General features: G+C 38.7%; 1 protein-coding gene across 1 annotated transcript; it reads left to right on the top strand.

Moving 5' to 3' along the window:
• Nucleotides 1-1,912: 1,912 nt before the first annotated feature.
• Nucleotides 1,913-21,181, top strand: LOC125372432. Its single transcript, XM_048382460.1, has 5 exons — nucleotides 1,913-1,973; nucleotides 17,346-17,389; nucleotides 17,526-17,555; nucleotides 18,256-18,367; nucleotides 20,386-21,181. Exons 2-5 carry the CDS (start codon nucleotides 17,353-17,355, stop codon nucleotides 20,558-20,560), a joined length of 354 nt encoding a protein of 117 aa, XP_048238417.1. The 5' UTR covers nucleotides 1,913-1,973; nucleotides 17,346-17,352; the 3' UTR covers nucleotides 20,561-21,181.
• Nucleotides 21,182-21,278: the final 97 nt, after the last annotated feature.

The following is a 21,278-nucleotide window of genomic DNA, read 5'->3' as shown; positions in this document are numbered from 1 at the left end:
TCATCTCGCGTCTCCGCACAGTCTGGGGAGGTGGCGCGCCGTCGGACGAAGGTGGCGGATGTGGTCAAGTTTGCGAGAAGACGCGTGAAGGATCGGCTCGCTGACTTGGTTGATATATGTCATCGTATCCAAATTGCGTGGATCGATGCCTATGAAGTCAATCACTGGATTGTCTAGTCTAGTTGAAACAATGAATTAGATCTACACGAACGAGAACAAGCACACACGATTGGAATTTCCATATGCCTTTTTTATTCGCCAGTGTCTACCTCGGGACAAATGGACTAATAAACTGATCTTACACCTTATGTCTTTCTTGACCAGATTACCTTGTTTTGATTTTATTACAATTTACGTCAGTTACCACATTTCATCGCAGTTTATTAAAGATTGCGGCTAAGGTTAATACACTTCACTGCATCTGCTTCTCAGTATGAATGAGTACAACAGAGGAATGATAGCAGTCGAAATAGGCCATGGTTAAGTCGAATACACACTTGGTTTCTACACTCTTGCGGTTGATAACGTGATATAAAAATCATTAAAATTTTCATGTAGTGAGGTGTATCTATTCAGTGGTTGAATATGCTTTCAATGTCCGGATTTTGATTTCTTACAACTTAGTCTCACATGGTCAAGTATTTGTATATTTTCTTGTATTCTTACAAATATTGTATAATATTGAATATTATTATCTACGAGGGCTCGTGGTTCATAAAAATCATATGTGACCGAGGGTCATATCACGTCACGAGACAACAGTGTATTGTTTCCGTTGTCCGGACGGCATTGTTGACGTCATTCGATTCTTATTGTAACGTGAGGTCGGAATGACGTCACACTAGAAACGACGTCATAGTTGAAGACGTCATTCGACAAATTGTGGTTCCGCTGCTGTCCTTATAGGTAAACACTAAACTTCGTCTCTGTATGTAGACATCTTCTTTGGTAATAAATAGAACATTATATTCGTGTTCATGTCAGACTATGTTTACGACACTCGTGCCTAAATTCCGGAATGACATGAACACGAATATAATATCCTCTATATTTTGTACAGTAAACTACGGTTATAACGAACTCAAAGGGACTACTAATTTTAGTTCGTTATAACCGTAATTCGTTATAAGCATAGATACAGCATAACTACAGCATACAGTCGGGACTAAAAAGTTAGTTCGTTATATCCGTTAGTTCGTTATAAGCGTCTTCGTTATAACCGTAGTTTACTGTATTACAATTCATAGCAGTATTATAATTCACCGAGTTATTATAATTTACGTCGTAACAATTGTTACTTGTCAAACACATATTGCAGACTTATAGATGCTTGAAATTCACCAGTTTTAGCAATGATATCTAAACATGGATGACCACCTTTCATTATTTGAAACTTTTTAGACCTGATTTTGTTGTATTTAGCTTATAGAATATATCTCCGAATAAAAAAATAGTCCCCTTATTAATAATTCATTTCAAGTTGTGCACGGAACCGGATCTGCGTGGTGTGCTGGTTTGTACATCTAGTGAGTGCAACCTGTCGCCGACTGATGCGGAAAATTCTAGTTTGATATTAGTATTTAAACACCATGAAGTTGTGAACACGGATGAGACCATGTAATCTATAAATTAGGATTAATGCCACCTTTTTTATTTGTTTTATAATGATTGGCTGTGGGTCATTTCTGCATGTCAAATAACACTTCTTCATCCGGGTATTCGTTGATTGCTGGAGCGGCTGGCATACTTTACGATCTTCCTGAATGCATCACGTGGGAAGATCATACTGGAGGATCATGTGAGAGGATTTCGACAGCTTGTGTAATCACTGATATATATTTACGATGTTTTTGAGGGGAGGTATGACTATATAGATAGACTGAAACAGCTACCGTGCACTTGGTCATTGAGCAGCAAGCAGGGCTCTTGATCATTACGTTGAAAGAAACTATCCTCAGCAGCCTTGGTCTCAGGTAAGTACAATTATCATATAACAGCGAGTGTTATCGATGCGATAAACCAATCCGATAACCTTAATATCACGATCCTGGAAACATTCCAATGAGGTCATTTAGCAGAAACTACATTCAATAAGCACCATTCATCGATTCGAGAAATTGAAAACTGCAAGAGGTTTCCTGATGTGTGAGTGCATATATAAACATGCATGGTGTAATCATTTGGCACAACGTTTATAAATGGCACAATGCAACTACTCGGTTTCTGAAGTTACTTCAGTGAATGAATATGTCTAGATCTCAAGGGGTTAAGGGTGGACATGTCTCGTAAGGCGCCGCAATTCTCTGTGAAGAGTTGATTGCCTTGGGCACGTCTGAAAGCTATGATTGTGGGTTCGAATCCCGGTCGACTCGATTTTTATCCAGGTTTGTCAGCCCGTCCCTGTGGGTTTCACCGAAGTGGTAAACGTCTGAGACCTGCATCACTTTGGGGTTTCCTCCCACATTAAGCTGACACGCCGTGATATAACTGGAATACTGTTAAAAGCTATTATAATAGCCGATCACTTGACCGATCTTAAGTTCCATATTACTTGGAGACATGTATAGTCCTGCCCCATAAACTTTGGATTGAACGTACTGTAATACATCTTGATAACGTTTTATAGAAGATGGTATGTCAACTGGTGAATGAATTAATAGCATCCTCTACGTTTGCGACAAACTGTTTTTGCGCAATTCGAGCGCTGTCCCAGAACCGATTTTTCCCGTTCGTGTTTGCGACTGTGCACCAAGAATTGCCCATACATAAGTTCTTATTGATTCATTAACTCTTACAACTCCTTGGTTAGTAAAATTATTTTCTGTTTTATCATACAGAAATTCATTCCAAGCGTTTGCAGTATCGTTTAGTTGCACAAATTTTGTAACAATTTAAGCTAAACCACTCTTAAAACTCATACGATCTCCTCTCCAATCGTTACTCGAACGTTCCCAGCCATGATTAAGATTATGCAATCTTACAAAAAGATTGTTTTTCTGTAACAACTTAAATGGATCGAATGGTTGATGAGTTTTTTAAACTTAATAATCGCTTTCTTCTTTAGCAGTTCTTTTTCCGCTGTACAGAACAGCTAGACCATGGTTAAGTCCTTTAATACGCCAATCTTTACTCGTAGACATATTAAATTCCTGACAAATACGTTCATACGCAAACCTATTGAACGGATTATTTGACGAATTCCATGCTCGATCCTGCGGTAATGGGGCACTAATTTCTTTAAGTATACGTCTAATCTGATAGTACGAGTGAAATGATAAAACAGACTCATTTAGTTCAAATCCTGGGGCATAAAGAGATACACCACATCCTGTTGTGGAACACCATATGCCAAAATTTAACTGGTTTTGCCAAAATTGCATCGGATTTTGTAACCAGTCATGCACTACTTTATTGCTAGTTGCCGCGACCCTGTATTTTTTAGAGAAATCGGGAAATTTAACGAAAACTTAGCACCAGAGGCACTAACTAAAATCGATCGATTCGTAATGTAAGTTGATTACATATTTAAGTTATGATATAGTATCTTTGTATATTTAATATGTATGTTGCACTCCCAGGAATAACAAATGGCCAGTCTATTCAACTGCTTCTTACTATCGATAACTCGGCTGGGCAACTTGAAGTCGCTCTCTGCAACGTATTGCCCGCGGTGGGCCAATATAAATGCTGTGAGAGAAAATAATAGGTTATTAATAGTTGAAACTGATGATTTATTAAAAACCATCAATATACCTGATGGGTATTAAAGCGTATGCTCACTCAATGATGAAATTTTTAAGCCTTTGGGAGCTAGTCTCACACCAAATGAGTCGAATGGGATGTTGATTTTAACCCCCTAGAGAAAAAAGTGTAGATATTCCCCCGTACTTATCAGCTACACTTGGATTTTTGGGGTTAAAATCAATAAAACAACCCAAAGAAAGAGTGCATGGAGTTAAATTGCCTGATTTAGTTCCCTATAAAGAGTTGTGCATTATTTCAGATCTCAAAATTTCTGTATTCGATGTAAAAGCATCAACCTGTACATATAGGATACTTAAGTGTAACACTCCATATTATAAATAATGGTTGATTCATCGGGCCCTGGAACGCATAACCTTAGACAATGTAATACAATTGCGCTTTCCAATCTTGGAGACATAGAAGGATTCAGTAAATCTGGTACCGATGGTAAGTTATACGCTTTATACTTACAAGATAATGTATACATGCGGAAAGAAGTTGTATTTACAGGTAATCTAGGAGATTTAAGTGATGTCTACGTTAGTAGACTCAATAAAAACACTTTAAACAATCTAACTCGCAATGATGATAATAAATGGACTATGGTCGAAGAAAAAATCGAGTGGCTACTGAATATCGTCATTGCCCCACCATATGTGATGACGGGTAAGGGACATCAATTAACTAAGATAATGAATAGTGGGATCGTACTCGGGGCTTATATCCCCTCAAAACGAAAAAGTGTGTTGGTCACTCCCCTGCCAGAAAACCCAGGTTATATGTTATTGAGTCGTCCAGCATTAAAAAATGTTGCTTTAAATTTGGTTACTCAATTCAATGATATAAAACAGAACTTGAACGCTATACCTGATCTTTCTACTCTTATTATTGAAGTCTTGTTTGGGGATGCATCGGTAGATGCCCTTGAGATATTACCAGGTCTTTCAATTAAATGGCTTAAGAAACACGAGCGTCAGCGTTGCAGTATTATTTATATGGGAGTATCACCCGTTGCAACCCTTGAGGAGGTCCAAATTAATAAAGGTGAAAGCATTTTGATTGCTAAGATATTTATGCCACGTAATATACATTTGATAAGGTTGATGTATACTCTCAAAACATTTAAGCAAGATCAATTAAAGACTATTATATGATATAATAATATACATTATGAGTTTATATCCGGTGCTCGATGAAGCATCTGAAAAGATGGATACTGTTGATGGATTTCGATTACATCAAATAAGCGACATAAAACATCGAATAGAGAAGGAGAGGGAGTTTAGACTTGGATTGTATAAAAAGTATCGTAGAGCTGTGAATGTTCTCGATGGAGTTGGTCGACACTGCACTTGTAACAGCTGGCATGGGACTCGGTATAACCGGTGTTGGTTTATTATCAACTATAATCCCCGCGCCTATCGTACTTGGTATGGAAGTAGCGGCCGGAGTCTCAGGACTGGCAGGAATGGCGATAAAATTTATTTCTCGTAAGTTGCAAAAGAAAGCATTAAAACATGATAAAATTCGGATACTCGCCGAAGCAAAGTTGAACAGCATTGAGGATCATATTTCAACAGCACTGGCTGATTGTAAGATATCCGAGGAGGAATTTCGTGTAGTTTTGTCAGAACTAACCAAATACAACGCAATGAAGAGGGAGATTCGACCAAATTCCCGTAAGACCAGTGGTATTAGCGAAGATGACCTCTCAGACCTTGGCAGTATCTAAACCATCCTCCCGTATGAGGCACTAGAAGATTTTACAGTTACATTACCATCTCATACTACAGGGGGCGCTTATAGGTTAAAGCGTTTGCTGGTCACGCCGATGACCCGGATTCGATTTCCCCACATGGGTACAATGCATGTAGCCCATTTCTGATGTCCCCTAATTATAATTGTTATTGCTTCTGATCAACAAAAACCAGGTATAAATTCAGATATTAACCCCGAATTAATAACGCAAACAAACACAGGTGAAACGGGAATAGTCAAGCCACAGTCACCGAAACAGCCATCTACTGACGCACAACCACAAGTGCCGCCACATATTGCCGCTAAAAATCAACAACATATCGATGAAAAAACAGCGCTTATAGTTGGTGGAGTCGCTGCTGGTTTACTCATGATTTGCATAAATAGTCTTAAACGGATAAGTACAACAGCCCGGCAATTGCTACGATCAGTGCCCACAAGTTTTGACTAAGCCAAGTGGTGGTCTTTGCTAATAAATTCAAGAGCAAGGTAACAATACTCCCTATTTTACCAGGAAGTGCAGACGCGGCTTTCAGAGCGAGCTTTCCCAGTGCTTCTCCTAATGCCTTTAAATGCTTTTTTATCCACTCTTTTACACCATCCTCATCACTAGGTGGTGTGGGTGGCCCACCTCAACTGGTTAACGCGAGAGTTAAAGTCGATATAATAAATCCCAATGCGGTTAAAATACTGGCAATGGTTATCCCCTGTTCTCTGAACAATGTTTTAATTTTATCGGCCAGTGTAGTATCTTAGTTTAGGACTTGATCGATAGTTTCTCGAATTTGACTGATTTGTGAACGAAGTGCCTTTCTATTACTCGAAGCCGCTTTGAGGGGGGCCGATCTTTCGTACTGTTTACATTGCCTTGTCAAGGCCTCGTAATTACCTTATATTGTACTCAAAGGATGGTACCTGTAACATGGAATTATCGTAGTAGGTATCCAAGATTTCTCCAAATCCGTCCAAGGCCCACTTCGAGATTTCTTCCAAATTATCTTTATCTATGACACCGAGTTCAGTTCGCACAGTCTGAAGAACCTTAATAGTCTTCACAGAAAGTTTTTCTCGTGAGTAGTCTACAAAACCTAATTCATTACGAACAGTGTTGATGCCGTGTTTACTAGCCATCATAGACAAGTTTAGGGGCTCACGAGTATGAGAATTCATAAGATCAATATCCAGAGAGCCACGCAGTCGCAATATTCCTTTATTACTATCGTAAACTTTGAATAATCACGACCAATAGGAGTTTCTTTAAAGGCATAATAATAATCATTAACGGTTGATTGCAAAAGATCCTCGTTAAGATTCATAAAGCTGGTTTCATCAGTACCCTCTTCGATTGTACTAGTATCAGTTAGGTTATCTAGATTAATATCATCCATTTTTATATTAAACATAAGGTTACATAGTTTCAATATAAACAATGTCTTCACAATACGGACGGAAGTTAAACCAAAAAACGTAGACTTCGGGATCCATTAGGGGTCAAAGCAATTCGCCAGTCTGCAACTATAACTAATAACCCGAGTACCATTGATCAGAATAAAAACACTTCTGGTTCACTTTCCTAATCTAGGTGCTAACGATGTGTTAGTTCCAGGAACTGCACGACTATCATTTACAATTAATTTGACTTCTAGCGATGTTAACAGAGAGCTCGTTAAGAACATAGGTCGTGCGATTGTTAAGAAAATTGTGAATAAAATGAGTGGTAATGAAGTTTTGAGTATTGACGACAGCAATATATACTTCTGTTACATGGATCTCTGGAGAACATTTAAAGAATGGGAAAACTAACAGTACCAAGGTATTTGTAATCAGAACACATTGAGACTGCGTGTGGATGCGTCTACTGGCGAGGATACCACCTTAGAAGATAAGGCCATTGCTGATGTATTTGGTAATCGATTCTATATTCCGCTCGACTTTTAATTACTAGATAGTCACAAGCCCTTCTATCAAGCATCCCTAAGTGATAGGTTAGAATACGAACTCACTTTTAATGACTACGGCAGAGTAATTAAAGCTACTGAAGATGGTAGCTATTCTATTGACAATATCTCACTGGAGTATGATATGATAACAGATCCTCAATTAGCCAGACAAATTCGTAACCAGTATACCGGAAGTTTAGCCATTTTGTATGATCGCGTGCTTCGACACCGAAAGATCACCAGGAACAAAAGAGATACAACATGGGGGTTGTTGCTATAGCAGCGGTATGGTTTTTTAAGACCGGAGAAGAGGAAACACCACAAGTTCAAATATTAGATGAGGTTCAATTATAGTTAAGCCCTCATGTAATGTTATAAAAGCATGACTACTCCAGTTACAGATGGTAAAATGTTGGTAAACGCAACGTATTATTCAGCGGTGGTCAGCTGCTTAGCCATTGGCTATGCACTTATAGCTAAAATGATTACTAAAGCCACACCGCCCAAGCTAGATTTTAATGGTTATGACATCAGTATGATGGCTCTCGATATAGGATTAGCAATGGCAAAAAAAGATATGCCAGTCAAACAAGGGCTTATCCCAGAAGACATAATGAAGTAATTAAACATTTGAATATTTTATAAACATAGTATTATTGAACACAGTTAAAAACATCATGGCATCAATTGCAATGATGGTTGGTGGAGCTATTATTAATGCTCTAGCTTTTTCGGGGAGCAATTTTTTATTTTCTGGTATGAGAGGAGAGGAGCAGAAAAGACATAATAAAGCATTAGAACAACTCGAAGCAGCCCAGTCACAATGTGCCAGACAGAGGATGTTGAGATTAGATTTTATTAATGATTAACTGCGTAAGCAAGGACATTCAATTCAAACGTTTAAGTATGTTGAATCTGCCATGCACGAATACTCGCTTGTTTATGGAAAGACACAACCGAGACCAACACTCTCTCAATTTTATACACCGTCAGAGGCTCAGAAAGACCGCGAGATAGCGTTTTTAGTTTTGGGTTTGACTGGTGTGTCCATATTTAGCTACGTTATTATGCATAAGCTATGATAGCGATGACTCAACTGCTCACCAGTGGAGATGTGATTTGCATTTAGATAAATGATATGATAGAAAACATGGGAATACAAATTCTGTGCAACCAGCGTTACATTGGTATATACGGTCGTATACATGCCTATTACATAAGACAGGGAAATATAGGGTCAGGAACCAGATTATTTATGCTAGGAAGAGAGATTACATCCATGAGAGGAATAGGTTGGGGAGAATATGTATTTAGATATATGAAAAACAACCATTTAGAGATTTGACTCATTTTGCATATACCATTAAATCATAATGGTTTTTGTCAGAGAGTTTAAGGCTTTGGCAAAACAACGTGGTCTACATGGTTATTCTCGAATGAGAGAAGCTGAATTGATTGATTTACTAGGTTTTGAATACAACAAACCCCAGACTGTTAGAGAACTCAAAGCTCAAGCGAAAAAAAGTTGGCTGAGAGGTTATTCTCGAATGAGAAAAGCTGAATTGATCGCTTTACTGAATGTTGATAAAAATCAACCAGATGATAAAAATAATCAACCCGTTGAGTTAAGATTTGTACCCACAGATGGTGTTGGTAAATATCTAAGAGGTTGGAAGATGGATATTAATTCCAACAGGGATGTTAATGATGTTAAGCCCATCGTATCAATAAAAATTAATGAGGAGTTAGATGACTTAAATAGTATAAAATACCAGCTAACGTTTAAAATACCATTGAGTATAAATGCCGCTGAATATACCGAACCTTATTTCCGGAGCAATCAAGAAGTTATAACCGAATTTGATACTATAAGAGCATCATTAGATGCATTATTTCAATGGATACAAGAAACATTAGAACGTTGGACTAATAGAGGTTCGGGTTGGGTTGTGGATAAAATCGATAGTTTATATTAAGATATAGCAAATTATATGCCTTTCAAAGGTGGATCTTATATAGATTTACCCCCATATTATAAGAATAAAAAAGCTATAGTTAATGTAAAAAATAAAGGCGATGGCTGTTTAAGAATTACGATAAGATCTGCATTGTTCCCTGCTGACAAACATCCGGATAGACCTTTGAGCTATCACCAAAACGATGGACTCAACTTTGATGGTATAGACGAACCTACACCAATCTTACAAATTGATAAGGTGGAAAAGCAAAATAATTTAACTATAAATGTTTTCTGACATTCTTCTGAAGGAATTGTTGTACACAGAACATATTCCCTGAATCAATTCATTTCTGATCGAAAACGATGGTAAATATCATTATACATGGATAAAGAGTTTAAGCAGACTATCATACGATCAAACAACCCAGAAGGAAAAGAAATATTTCTGTAAAAGATGCCTGCATTGGTACAGCAGACAGGATCTATTAGAAGTTCATAAAGAAGACTGTAGAGGTGTTGGACAGACTACTATTGGGATCGATATGCCTAAAGAAGGAGAAAATATTTTAAAATTTGAACATTATTGTAATCAAATGCCAGTACCGTACATAAATTATGCTGACTTTGAAGCACTTATCAAACCTATAGAAAATACCGAACACAATACTGAATGTAGTTTTACGTACAAAACTCAAGAACATATTCATTGTGGGTTTGGATATATAGTTGTAAGGTATAATGGGAAAACAAACTCACCTGTGATTTATAGAGGTCCTGATGTTGTGGGAAAGTTCCTAGAATACATACAAAAAGAAGAGAGAATAATCAGGGTAAAATTATCGTATAAGAAACCCATGACGAGGGATGACTGGAGGGCCTATAATAAGTCAACGAGTTGTCATGTTTGTAATAAACCACTCAATGGGAATTCCGTAAGAGATCACAGTTACTTATCGGGGAGCCACGCATAACAAGTGTAACTTAAAACTGAAAATGAATTCTCAAACAATACCCATCCCCGTTGTGTTTCACAACCTTAGAGGATATGATTCTCATAACAGAATCTAAAATAACCGATGCTGATTATGAACACGCTCTGACAGTGTGGGATAAATTAGGTTATAAGAATTTAGGCGATTATCACGATCTGTACTTAAAAACCGATGTACTGTTACTCGCCGATATATTCGAGATATTTAGAAAGACATGTTTAAAACAATACGGCTTGGACCCCACATGGTACTATTCCAGCCCTGGACTATTGTGGAATGCATTGTTGAAGAAGACCGGTGTAGAACTAAAATTACTCACCAATTACGATATGCACTTGTTTGTTGAGAAAGGATTAAGAGGAGGGATATCGATGACAGTGAAAAGGTATTCTGAGGCATAAATAATAAATTAGTGGAAGGATATGATCCGAATAAACCCGATAGGAACATATTTTATCTCGACGCCAACAATTTGTACGGATGGGCTATGAGTCAACCTTTCGCCACGGGCGGTTTTGAGTGGATCGATATTCATAATATCAATGTGAATGATATCCCCACAGATTCCAATAAAGGGTACATACTAGAAGTTGCCTAGGAATATCCAAAAGAGTTACATAAAGACCATAACAGTTATCCGCTAGCTCCAGAAAGATTAATAGTTAATAAAGATTGGATGTGGGAATATCAACACTCCTTGATGTGTAATACTAGGTTAGCTAACGTAGAAAAACTTGTACCAAATTTGATGGATAAGACAAAATATATAGTTCACTACAGAAATCTCCAGTTATATCTATCGTTACACACAGGGTTCTTAAGTTTGATCAAAGCCCTTGGATGGGGCCCTATATAAGGCTGAACACAGATTTAAGAAAGATGGCTACCAGCGATTTCGAAAAGAACCTATATAAGCTCATGAATAAGTCAGTATTTGGAAAAACTTTGGAGAATCTAAGGAAGCATGTTGATGTTAAATTAGTCAGATCTAATGAGGAAGAAAGACTCAGGAAACTTATAGCCAGTCCGGCATTTAACAGAAGCAAGATATTCAATAACGACTTAGCCACACTACATATGCAGAAAAGTAATATAAAATTCAACAGACCAGTGTACTTTGGTATGAGTATTCTTGACTTGTCAAATTACTTAATGTATGACTTTTATTACAAAGAACTTAAGAAGCAGTATGGTGATAGGTGTGAGGTGTTATATACCGACACAGATTCTTTGTTAAGATAGTAAATAAAAAGGTGTTAGGTAAGATGAAGGATGAATGTGCTGGGACCCCTACAGCAGACTTTGTCGGATTAAGACCTAAGATGTATTCTATAAAGAAGTCTGATAATGAGGAGATAAGAAAAGCTAAGGGCGTTAAGAAGTATGTGGTAAAAAAGCATATCAAACACAAACAGTATAAAGAATCATTATTCAACGGTAGAACATTCAAACACGAGATGAACGCTTTAAGAAGTGTCAATCACAGAATATATGGATTAAGAATGAACAAAACATCATTATCCCCATTAGATACAAAGAGATGGATTGATAAGGATGGTGCAACTACCTATGCTTATGGTTATGGTGGTACTACTGTATCGTTGGGAACTATGAGCAACTCTTCTCGTACAAATGCCCTACCGGGTCCATCCTTAAGATACTAAAGAATAGGCTCTCCTATTTTCATAACCAACCGACTAATGTTATATATCTTAAGGGAACAAATTGGATCGGTTACACGACGTTGGCCTCCTTCAAGTTCACCGGGTTGGTATAAATATCTTACGCTTACTCTATCTGGAAGTTTTTGTTCTTTGCCTCTCCTCGGTGCTGAAGATTCGGAAGGCACAGATTTTATTTTAATTGCATCAGATGGTTTCTTCCCGATTAATCTCGTTACTTCATTATTCAGCGCTGATACAACAACTGATAATCGTGTCACCCATTCGATTGATTTTAATCATTCTGATTTCATTTCAATCCCATACTGATAGCCAAACAAACGTTCCGCTAATGTCCGGTTAAATTTTTCAACAACAGCTTGACTATGGTGGGCCTCTTTTTCACCACGCCTGATTTCAACATCATGCTTTTTTAACAGTTTAGTTACTGATCCCATAAACTCGCGACCAGGATCTACTTGAAATAACTTAGGCCATTTTATGGTCCGAAATATATACGCGGCTTAGTGCATTAGCTACTTCTGTTTAATCTTTCGAGGTTAATGGTTCAGCCTCGTTGTATCGACTAGCCACATCCACTACGGTTAAATCGTATTTATACGTTTTGCGTCTTACCTTATCATGGGGAAGAAACAAGAGGACAGCCTGATGAACTTCATTCGTTGTAAAAATATCAAACTTCTTCCTCGGGATATAACGCGGTGCTGGTAAGTATATTTGCCACATCGCTTGTTTCTTAAGCTAATCCTTGGCCACACCTTTAGATACCTTAGCCGTGGTTGCTAATTTTTGTATTGCTCCTATACCTTTCCAATATCCTCGTGGGCTATAGTAAATTTTATCCATTGTTAATTAATATTTCTTTTAATATGAATCACGACGATCATTGAATCGCATCATCATTTCGACATATAGAAATTCCCTCTGTAGTAGTGGTATAGGTATATAAATCTGGCTCTAATGGAAGTGGTCCAGAACCCCCATTCCCTATTCTACTTATTCCGCCAGGCCACAGAACTGTTTTAACATCAATACCCGCTGAAGTCAAACTGGAACGAGGTCCTGCAGGAATCCCCATTGAGGTTATTTATAGCATCTAAACCCCAACTCCTGTCAAAGGATGGTGTCTAGTTTTGAATATGGAATCCAGTATAGTGTGGTGCAAATGTTTCCTTTTGGTCATTGTCCTCTTTGTATTTCCTAAAACGTTTACTCACAATACACAATACAGAAACAAATAGGAGATAAACATGTTTTCAAAGGTGTTTTCAAAGTGAGGCTAGGTTACCTGTAGATTTAACCGAGCTAAATTGTATTTGGAACAGAACGTGCAAATCTCGCTTTTACCGTGGCAAAATGAAAAGCGAAGTGAAGTAGCATTTGTCGGGTTCAATGTTTGGAGTGGGATATCTATCGGAATTAAGGAGACACCGATCATAGTTTTGTACTGTGCACTGTATGCCCAAACAGTGTTTCTTACAAATTATGATAAGTACAATAAAAGTATGATTAATTATGAATAGAAAGCACAAGGTTTGTTGTCATATTGGTTGTCAAACCTCACTAACTCGCGTTGTTCAATCCCCCACATAGGTACAATGTGTGAAGCCCATTTTAAGTGCCCCCTGCCGTGATACCAGTGCTGGTAAAAAAGTCCTAAGCCTGACAAACAAAACCAACAATTGCAAAAGTGTTCTTAACATAATCTCTCTGCTTTTCAATACACTTCTTATGTCGGTAGTGTAGCTTTTCTATTCCACTCAGGAAGAAGTTTTCTGAAGCCACCCTGAAAACCCATTCACGGCAGCCTTGAGATCATCGCTGTCGTTATAGCACTAAGTTTTCTTTCAGACTAGGAAACTCGTCGGAAATCACTTGATGCCAGGTCTGGCGAGTATGGGGGTTGGAAGAAGCTCTTTAACCCCTAATTGTCGCATAGCAGCCTTTGCAAGTCGGGAGGTGCAAGAGGCATTGTCGTGAAGCGGTAGAACTACAGCAGTTAGCATTCCTCATAGCTTTTCTTTGATAGAATCTCTCAGGCGACGATGAAAATCAGCATAGTAGGCACCGGTAGTAGTCTTTTGACTTAACTTGAATTTCTTCGGTGCCGGGGAAGTGGAGTGGTTCAATTCCATGGATTGACGTTATGACACGGGATCAAAGTTATAGACCCATGTTTTATCACCCGTTACCAATGTTTGTTTTTTAATTTCACGAATTCCTCCACAATAAGCTCAAACTTTTCTCTGGCAATGTCATTTCCTTTTCCCTAAATATCAGAATTTAGAAACTTTGGCACCCAACAAGCAGATATCTTACTAATCTGTAAATGTTCATGTATTATAGTTCCAATGGATCCATGGTTTAGACCTGTGTATTACTCAAGTTCAACAATAGTAATATGTCTGTCTGACAGTATAAGTTTTTCTATCTCCTTTATTGAAATATTTATTGATGGAAGTTGAGGGACGTCCAGACCTAGGGCCATCATCAAGGCTTGTTCTCCCAGCCTTAAACATAGCTGCCCAACGTTTAACAGTGGAATAGCTGGGGCACCTATCCCCATACACTTGTGACATGCGGCCATGAATTTCTTGGCAAGTACTTTTCTCTAAAGTAAAAAACTTGATGACTGCGCGGTAGGCGTTCTTTTCCACTTCTGTGTCCATTTGGAACCTTATCACGTTCAACTGGCTGTCACTAATATACCAACGGCATCACTGGACCAAATACACTTGTAATGAACAACTCAAACAATGTACTACATGGACTAGTTCACTTTGTTATGGTCCATAGTTGAAAGTTAGACAGACTTAGCACTTTTTGACGGAATATTGCTAGAAGCGGCGTAAAACCATACTCGTTCGCTTTTAATGAATTAGCTGTTGATCAGGCGACGCCTCGAGAGTTTCAAATAGCAATTGTTTTACACCTTAATATCACTTACTATATTCAGCAACAAAAGTTCCTGTGCCACACCTTTCCAATCGGTTGCATACAAGAAAAACCTTTCTGGTGTTCAAATCAGATACGAAAATATGGACACATGTAGCACAAACGCATCCTTAGCAGAAAAGCATGATCTGATGGCAAAAAGTGTCTTTCATGCAGCAATCATGCAATTGATGATGTAAACCAGGGTATAAAAGCGCGCCTGTTGTTTGGATTCGGTATGCATTGTTTCTGCCTGTCTTGACAACTGCAACAAAGACAAAACATCATATTTCAATCATTTTTTAAAGTTTGGAGATGCCACGCCTATCTGAAAAAGACCGCTTGAGAGCCATCGGTATGTTTCAGTCAGGACCGTCGGTCACATCGTGAAGTTACTAGGCGATTGAACGTGCACAGAAACACGATTTGGATGTTATGGCAGCGGTGGCAGCAAGCAAACACTGCCAGAGACCGACCAAGAAGCAACAGGCTCCCCCACTACGAGCGTCCGTCAAGATCGTTGGATTCGAACCACCCATCTGCGAAATCGGTTCTAGCCTGCATGAATCACTGATCATGAACTTTGTCGAATATCGGCACATACTGTATGTCGTAGTCTTAGACGTTACGGGATTGTTGCGAGGAGACCAGCCAGACTTCCAATTCTAACCTACAATCACTGCCGATAACGTCGGCAGTGGTGTAGACAGCGAGTGCATTCGACGGCAATTCAGTGGAGACAGGTTCTGTTCACCGACGAGTCTCGTCTTCACTTCTTACGACGGTGATGGCCGGTTACGAGTTTACCGACGTCGGTACGCTCAGAACTTTGTTGTGGAGGTAGACCGTTTCGGAGGAGGCAGTGTTAAGGTTTTGGGAAGGCATCACCGAGAGACAAAGAACAAGTGATCAATGGCAATTTGAACGGGCAGCGTTATCGTTAGGAGGTTATCCAGCATATCGTTGTGCCGTTTTTGAATCAACATGGACCTGGCATGATGTGATCCCATGGCCTGCCCGCTCTCCAGATCTTTCTCCAATTGAACACATGTGGGATGAAATGGACCGCATTTTCCGAAGGTTACCATGTGCTCCGACCACAGTACAGGAACTTAGAGTCAGGCTGGTAGAGATATGGATGCCATCCCTGAATACTGTGTCAGACGTTTGATCCGTTCATACGAAGGTGATGCATTGCATGCACCCAAGCGAGAGGGGGACCCACACGCTACTGAAGTGTAAATTGACAATTCTGTTCTTGCATCTTTCTCTTGTCATAACGTTATTTCTATGCAGGACATGTGTCATTAAATGTGTAAACTTGTTTTACTGGTCATTGTCTGTTTGAAAATATGAAATCTTTTAGGTTATTGCATTATATCTTGTCACAGGAACTTCATAGCACATATCCTCTGTCATGCCGATCAAATAGATGATATATGTCGATGAGGTCATGTGCATATATACACTACAGATATTTAGATAATAAAACACGCAAGAGGTTGCAGATGGAGGGTGAATCGAACACAACAGTAAGGAAAAATGCAACAATCTTTACCTCCACGTCAAACCTCCATGCAGTTACTAATATCCCTCATTGCACTGTCAATCATTGCACCATCCTTTACAGCGTCACGGTCCAGCAACTCAGAAAGTTGACGTTCGAATAGCTCAATATGTAAATGACCAATGATGAATGACGCCATGCGACTTATAGTGACATATTCGATGTTTCTAGGCCAGTGCCACACTAGCCTCTGTTATGTTCTTCGTCTCAGTAACATCAGATACCCATAGGTTGTACTTTGCTTTTATTAGGTGTGTTGTGGACATGATAATGCTCAGGACAAAAAGGTCATTTTCTTCCAGGGCATTTTCATTTACAGAAACCTCCGGTCAAATAACGTTACCGTTATTTTAGCTAAATTGTACAGTGTATTACCTTCATGACAGATAACCCGTACTACAGTGTATTACCTTGATAACAGATTACCCGTGCTACAGTGTATTACCTTCATGACAGGTAACCCGTACTACAGTGTATTACCTTCATAGCTGATAATCGTCGCAATATGGCTGAAATAATGCCGATGCAACGTTAAATTTTAACTCACTCACTCATAGCTGATAACCTTTATTTCCTTGATAACAGACGTCCTGTACTACGGTATATTACCGTGATAACAGATGCCCTGCACAACAGTGTTTAACCTTCTGAACGAATAACCTGTACTACAGAGTATTGCCTTCGTAACAGATAACCCGTACAATAACGTTTATAACACACATCTGCTGTTATTACCTTAATGACACACAATTTCCGATTTGTTTTCAGACAGAGGATGATAGTGCTGGGACTCACGTCCGTTGTTTTAGCAGGTAGTGTGTATTTTATTAACATATAGAATAGGTATCTTTTCTATAGAAAATCCGTATAAAATAAGATAATCAACTATCAATGTTTGATGTTACTCTAGCGATATTACCTTTTAAAATACGAACATATTTGTTGCAGTAAGCGTCCACTATGCGTGCTGCTGCCGTCGTAAGTATAATATGTTCTGTTGAACTTATCGCCAGCGAGAATGTAATTCATTGATGAAAGGGCAATTATACTGATTTCTGTATCAATAAAGGAAAATAACAGATTCAATTTATATGAGCGCCAGAAAGTATACTAAACATCACACTAACAATACACAATACAACTAGAAAGAATACAATGCCAGTCAGGATTATGGCGGGTTCAGAAAAAAGGTTTTGGTGCTAATAAACCAAGGGCTATGAGATTCGAAGCCATAAGAAATAATACAAGAAATGGCTTCACAAACTTTAAAATGAGCATTTAACAAAGAAGTCAGCAACCTTACAACTAAAGCACGGAGGCCTATTACCAACAGATAATCATTTTAGTCTTCTATATGTTACGATAATAACCTATCTATATTTAGCAGCTGAAATATTTTTGTTTGTTTGTTTGTTTTTTAACGTCGCACTCAGCAATATTTCAGCTGCATGTGGACATTTTGTAAATAATCGAATCTGCACTAGACATATACCAAAACTAGGATACGATGACATGCAATTGATGAAGTCACCTAGCTTGGCCACACAGTCCATTTAGTCGCTATTTACAAGCGTAGGTTGCTGGGGACCTATAGTCTCACCCGGAATCCCTACGGGTAACCAAAAGACTAAAATATGACATGATAATACATATATTTTTACTGTAATTTTTATTTCAGCGGCTCCTAAAAAGAATCCACCAAATGCGTGGTGCCCAAGTATACACTCACCAAAGTATGCAGACGCAGGAAAGAATACAGCAACTGTACTCTGGCAACTTCCAGTAACGAGGTGATTATGCATGCAGTTTTCAATTCAAGGATATAACGATGTCAATGATTAAGCATTTGCTCTTTTTCTCAATAACACGAATGATTGATGTTTCTTTTCAACAGCATTAATTAGAGATGTGTGGACTGATATACTGCTGATGTGTTAATTGATCTATTACTGATGTATGGAAGTATATGGTACCGACGTGTGGATTGATATTGTACGGATGTATGGAATTATATAGAACTGATGTGTACCGATGATGAAGTACCGATGTGAGTATTGATATAGTACTGATGTGTAGATTCATGTTACTGATGTGAGGATTGATATAGTACTGATGTATGGAATTATATAGAACTGATGCCAATATTGATATAGTACGGATGTATGGATGTATATGCTACTGATGTGTGGATTGATATAGTACGGATGTATGGAATTATATAGAACTGATGCCAATATTGATATAGTACGGATGTATGGATGTATATGGTACTGATTTATTGATACATATGTAGAATGGACTAATATAGGCGATTTCAAGGAATAGCTGGGTTTGGGTGTAGGTGGGTGGGTCGGTTATACTTGTCCAGACTAATGCCAGTTTGTTTCATAGACTTTTGTACAATTCCACTGTTTGTTTGTCGTTAAATGTCGTACTCAACAATATTCTGGACCAGACAATCTAGTGATCGATATTGAGAGCAACGATCCTCGATGACTCGAAATCAATCAAGTCACCGAGCCAGTACAGAAAAGTACTCCTTTCCAATTCATTGTCGATAAGCATTTGGACATTAAATTAGAGTATGTACTACTGTAGGTCATACATGTACAATTTCGGTTACTATGATATCACAAGTATTTTTTGCAATATATTTGACATAATGTTGTGTCACAATGAGCGATGTGACATCAATATAAAGAAGTGTTGTGTAGAATATTACAAGGTTTACTTTATTTTCTTTAGAGGTGCCGACTTGATGTATGCCAACGAGGCAGCTGTGTTGCACACTTTCAATACCTGTCATATATGCAAGTAAAATGTAATAACGTGAAGCACACTGCCCAAGCATATAAAGCGCCATACGTTGTTGAAAAGTTTTTATCAATGTTTCATAAGCAACACAATCAAACAATTCAATCAATATCTTTGCTAACAGTTCACGTTTAATGTTGTCATGTTTAGTTCAAAAGTCAATTGATAGCTGTTAAATCTTCAGGTAACCAAGTTCTAAATTGAAAATACAGTGTGTTAATCTTAATCTCTCAACTGCTGATTTGGAAGGGCAGAACTATCTTAGATAGGAAAGGTCGTAGCCTCACATAAAATCGATCTTAAGAAACCCTAATATTTTCAATGTAATTTTCTTTCACTTGCTCATGTCGAGTTCGTCAGTTAAGGTCTTGACCCAAAACTAATCCGAATAGTGGCATATGCTGAATTGTAACACACCGGTTACCTATAACCATGTGTACAGTTTCAGTTACAGACGACCAGGGCCCACTTGCACAAAGCGATCTTAGCGCTAAGATGATCGTAACTCCCATTCTTTAACATAGGCTTACAATAGTCGTAGCAAAGATCGCTTTATGCAAGTGGGCCCAGGTCTAGCGCCGTCACTGCCTCATTTATATTCCAGCAGTCGTTTTCGTAACAGTTGAATATATTGGCAGTCATCCCCAAACGTCCTTTCCATATTTTCGTGTATTTCCTTGATATGTTGTACTTAATCACAGCTCGTTTCTCGCCTGACATCTCTTCAGTTCACTGATCAAAAAGAGATAATCATAAACTACGTGTTATGTCTTCAAAGGGATGATATTCTTCATACATCTGGTAAAACGTGGCATTATCCAAAGCAATATCCACGAGGCCACGAACGTTTTGATTTTCCCTCGGTTTACCTTTTTTTATTTACCTTCGTAAATGTACATTAGCCACATTGACACTGAATTGCAACATCTAGACGTCATACACACAGGATATATCCTCCTTTGTTAATGACACGAATATCGTACCGTTTTTTCAGTAATTGTTACAAGGTGACCTTGATCAAGGGTTCTCCACCTGGTTCAGCATTCGCTGAGGGGAGACACTGCATACAATATAGAACCTCCAACGCTTGCACTGGTCTCTCGTCATATTGCGGCGACAGATGTTTTACGGTGAACGGTAGGTCCTTTGTTTCATTCCCCCTCATATAACAATGTGTACATCGTGAAGTATATTTACTATCAACACATTTTATTTGTCTACCAGGGGCAGTTGGGTTGTCTGGTGGTTAAAATCGTGACAGGGTCCGTTCATCTTGGGTTCAACAACACTATTGCCTCAATTCCGACATTTAGTTTGTCGGTCCCATGCCCTTCACGAGGGTTTAAACCAAGTCAACGATCCAGTGGTATTATGACTAACACATTTTCAAAGTGGAGACAACCAAAACAGCTGTAGAGTAGCCTTAAGTAAGAGCATATCCTCGCCACAGCTCTGGCCCAGGTTCGGTTCCTGACATGGGAACAATGTGTGAAGCCCAATGCTGTTGGCCGCGATATTGCTGTAAGACTCCTGGACGCCGCAATTGCATACGTCCCTGTATATGGTGTGCCAGTAGCCTCCATTTCTGCACAGCGAATGACCGCACCTCAGACGACTGAACCACCGGTGCCTCCCTGCCTTCTTTAGTGCAACACAAATATTTGGCTTGTTTAACGTGGCACTCAACACTTATTCAGCTATATGACTGTAAATAATCGAGTCACGACCAGAAAATCTAGTGATTTACATCATGAGCATCGATCCACGAAATTGGGATTCGATTACATGTAATCAAAAGTCACCGTGTCCTGACCACCCGATCGATTTAATCGCCTCTTACAACAAGCATAGGTTACTGGGGACCTACATTCTAACCCGGATTCCCCG

Source organism: Haliotis rufescens, unplaced genomic scaffold (assembly GCF_023055435.1).
Source record: "Haliotis rufescens isolate VD_foot unplaced genomic scaffold, xgHalRufe1.0.p SCAF_4, whole genome shotgun sequence".
NCBI classification, from domain to species: Eukaryota; Metazoa; Mollusca; class Gastropoda; order Lepetellida; family Haliotidae; genus Haliotis; species Haliotis rufescens.
The sequence above is the reverse complement of the archived record's forward strand: the minus strand, read 5'-3'. Positions and strand labels throughout refer to the sequence as shown.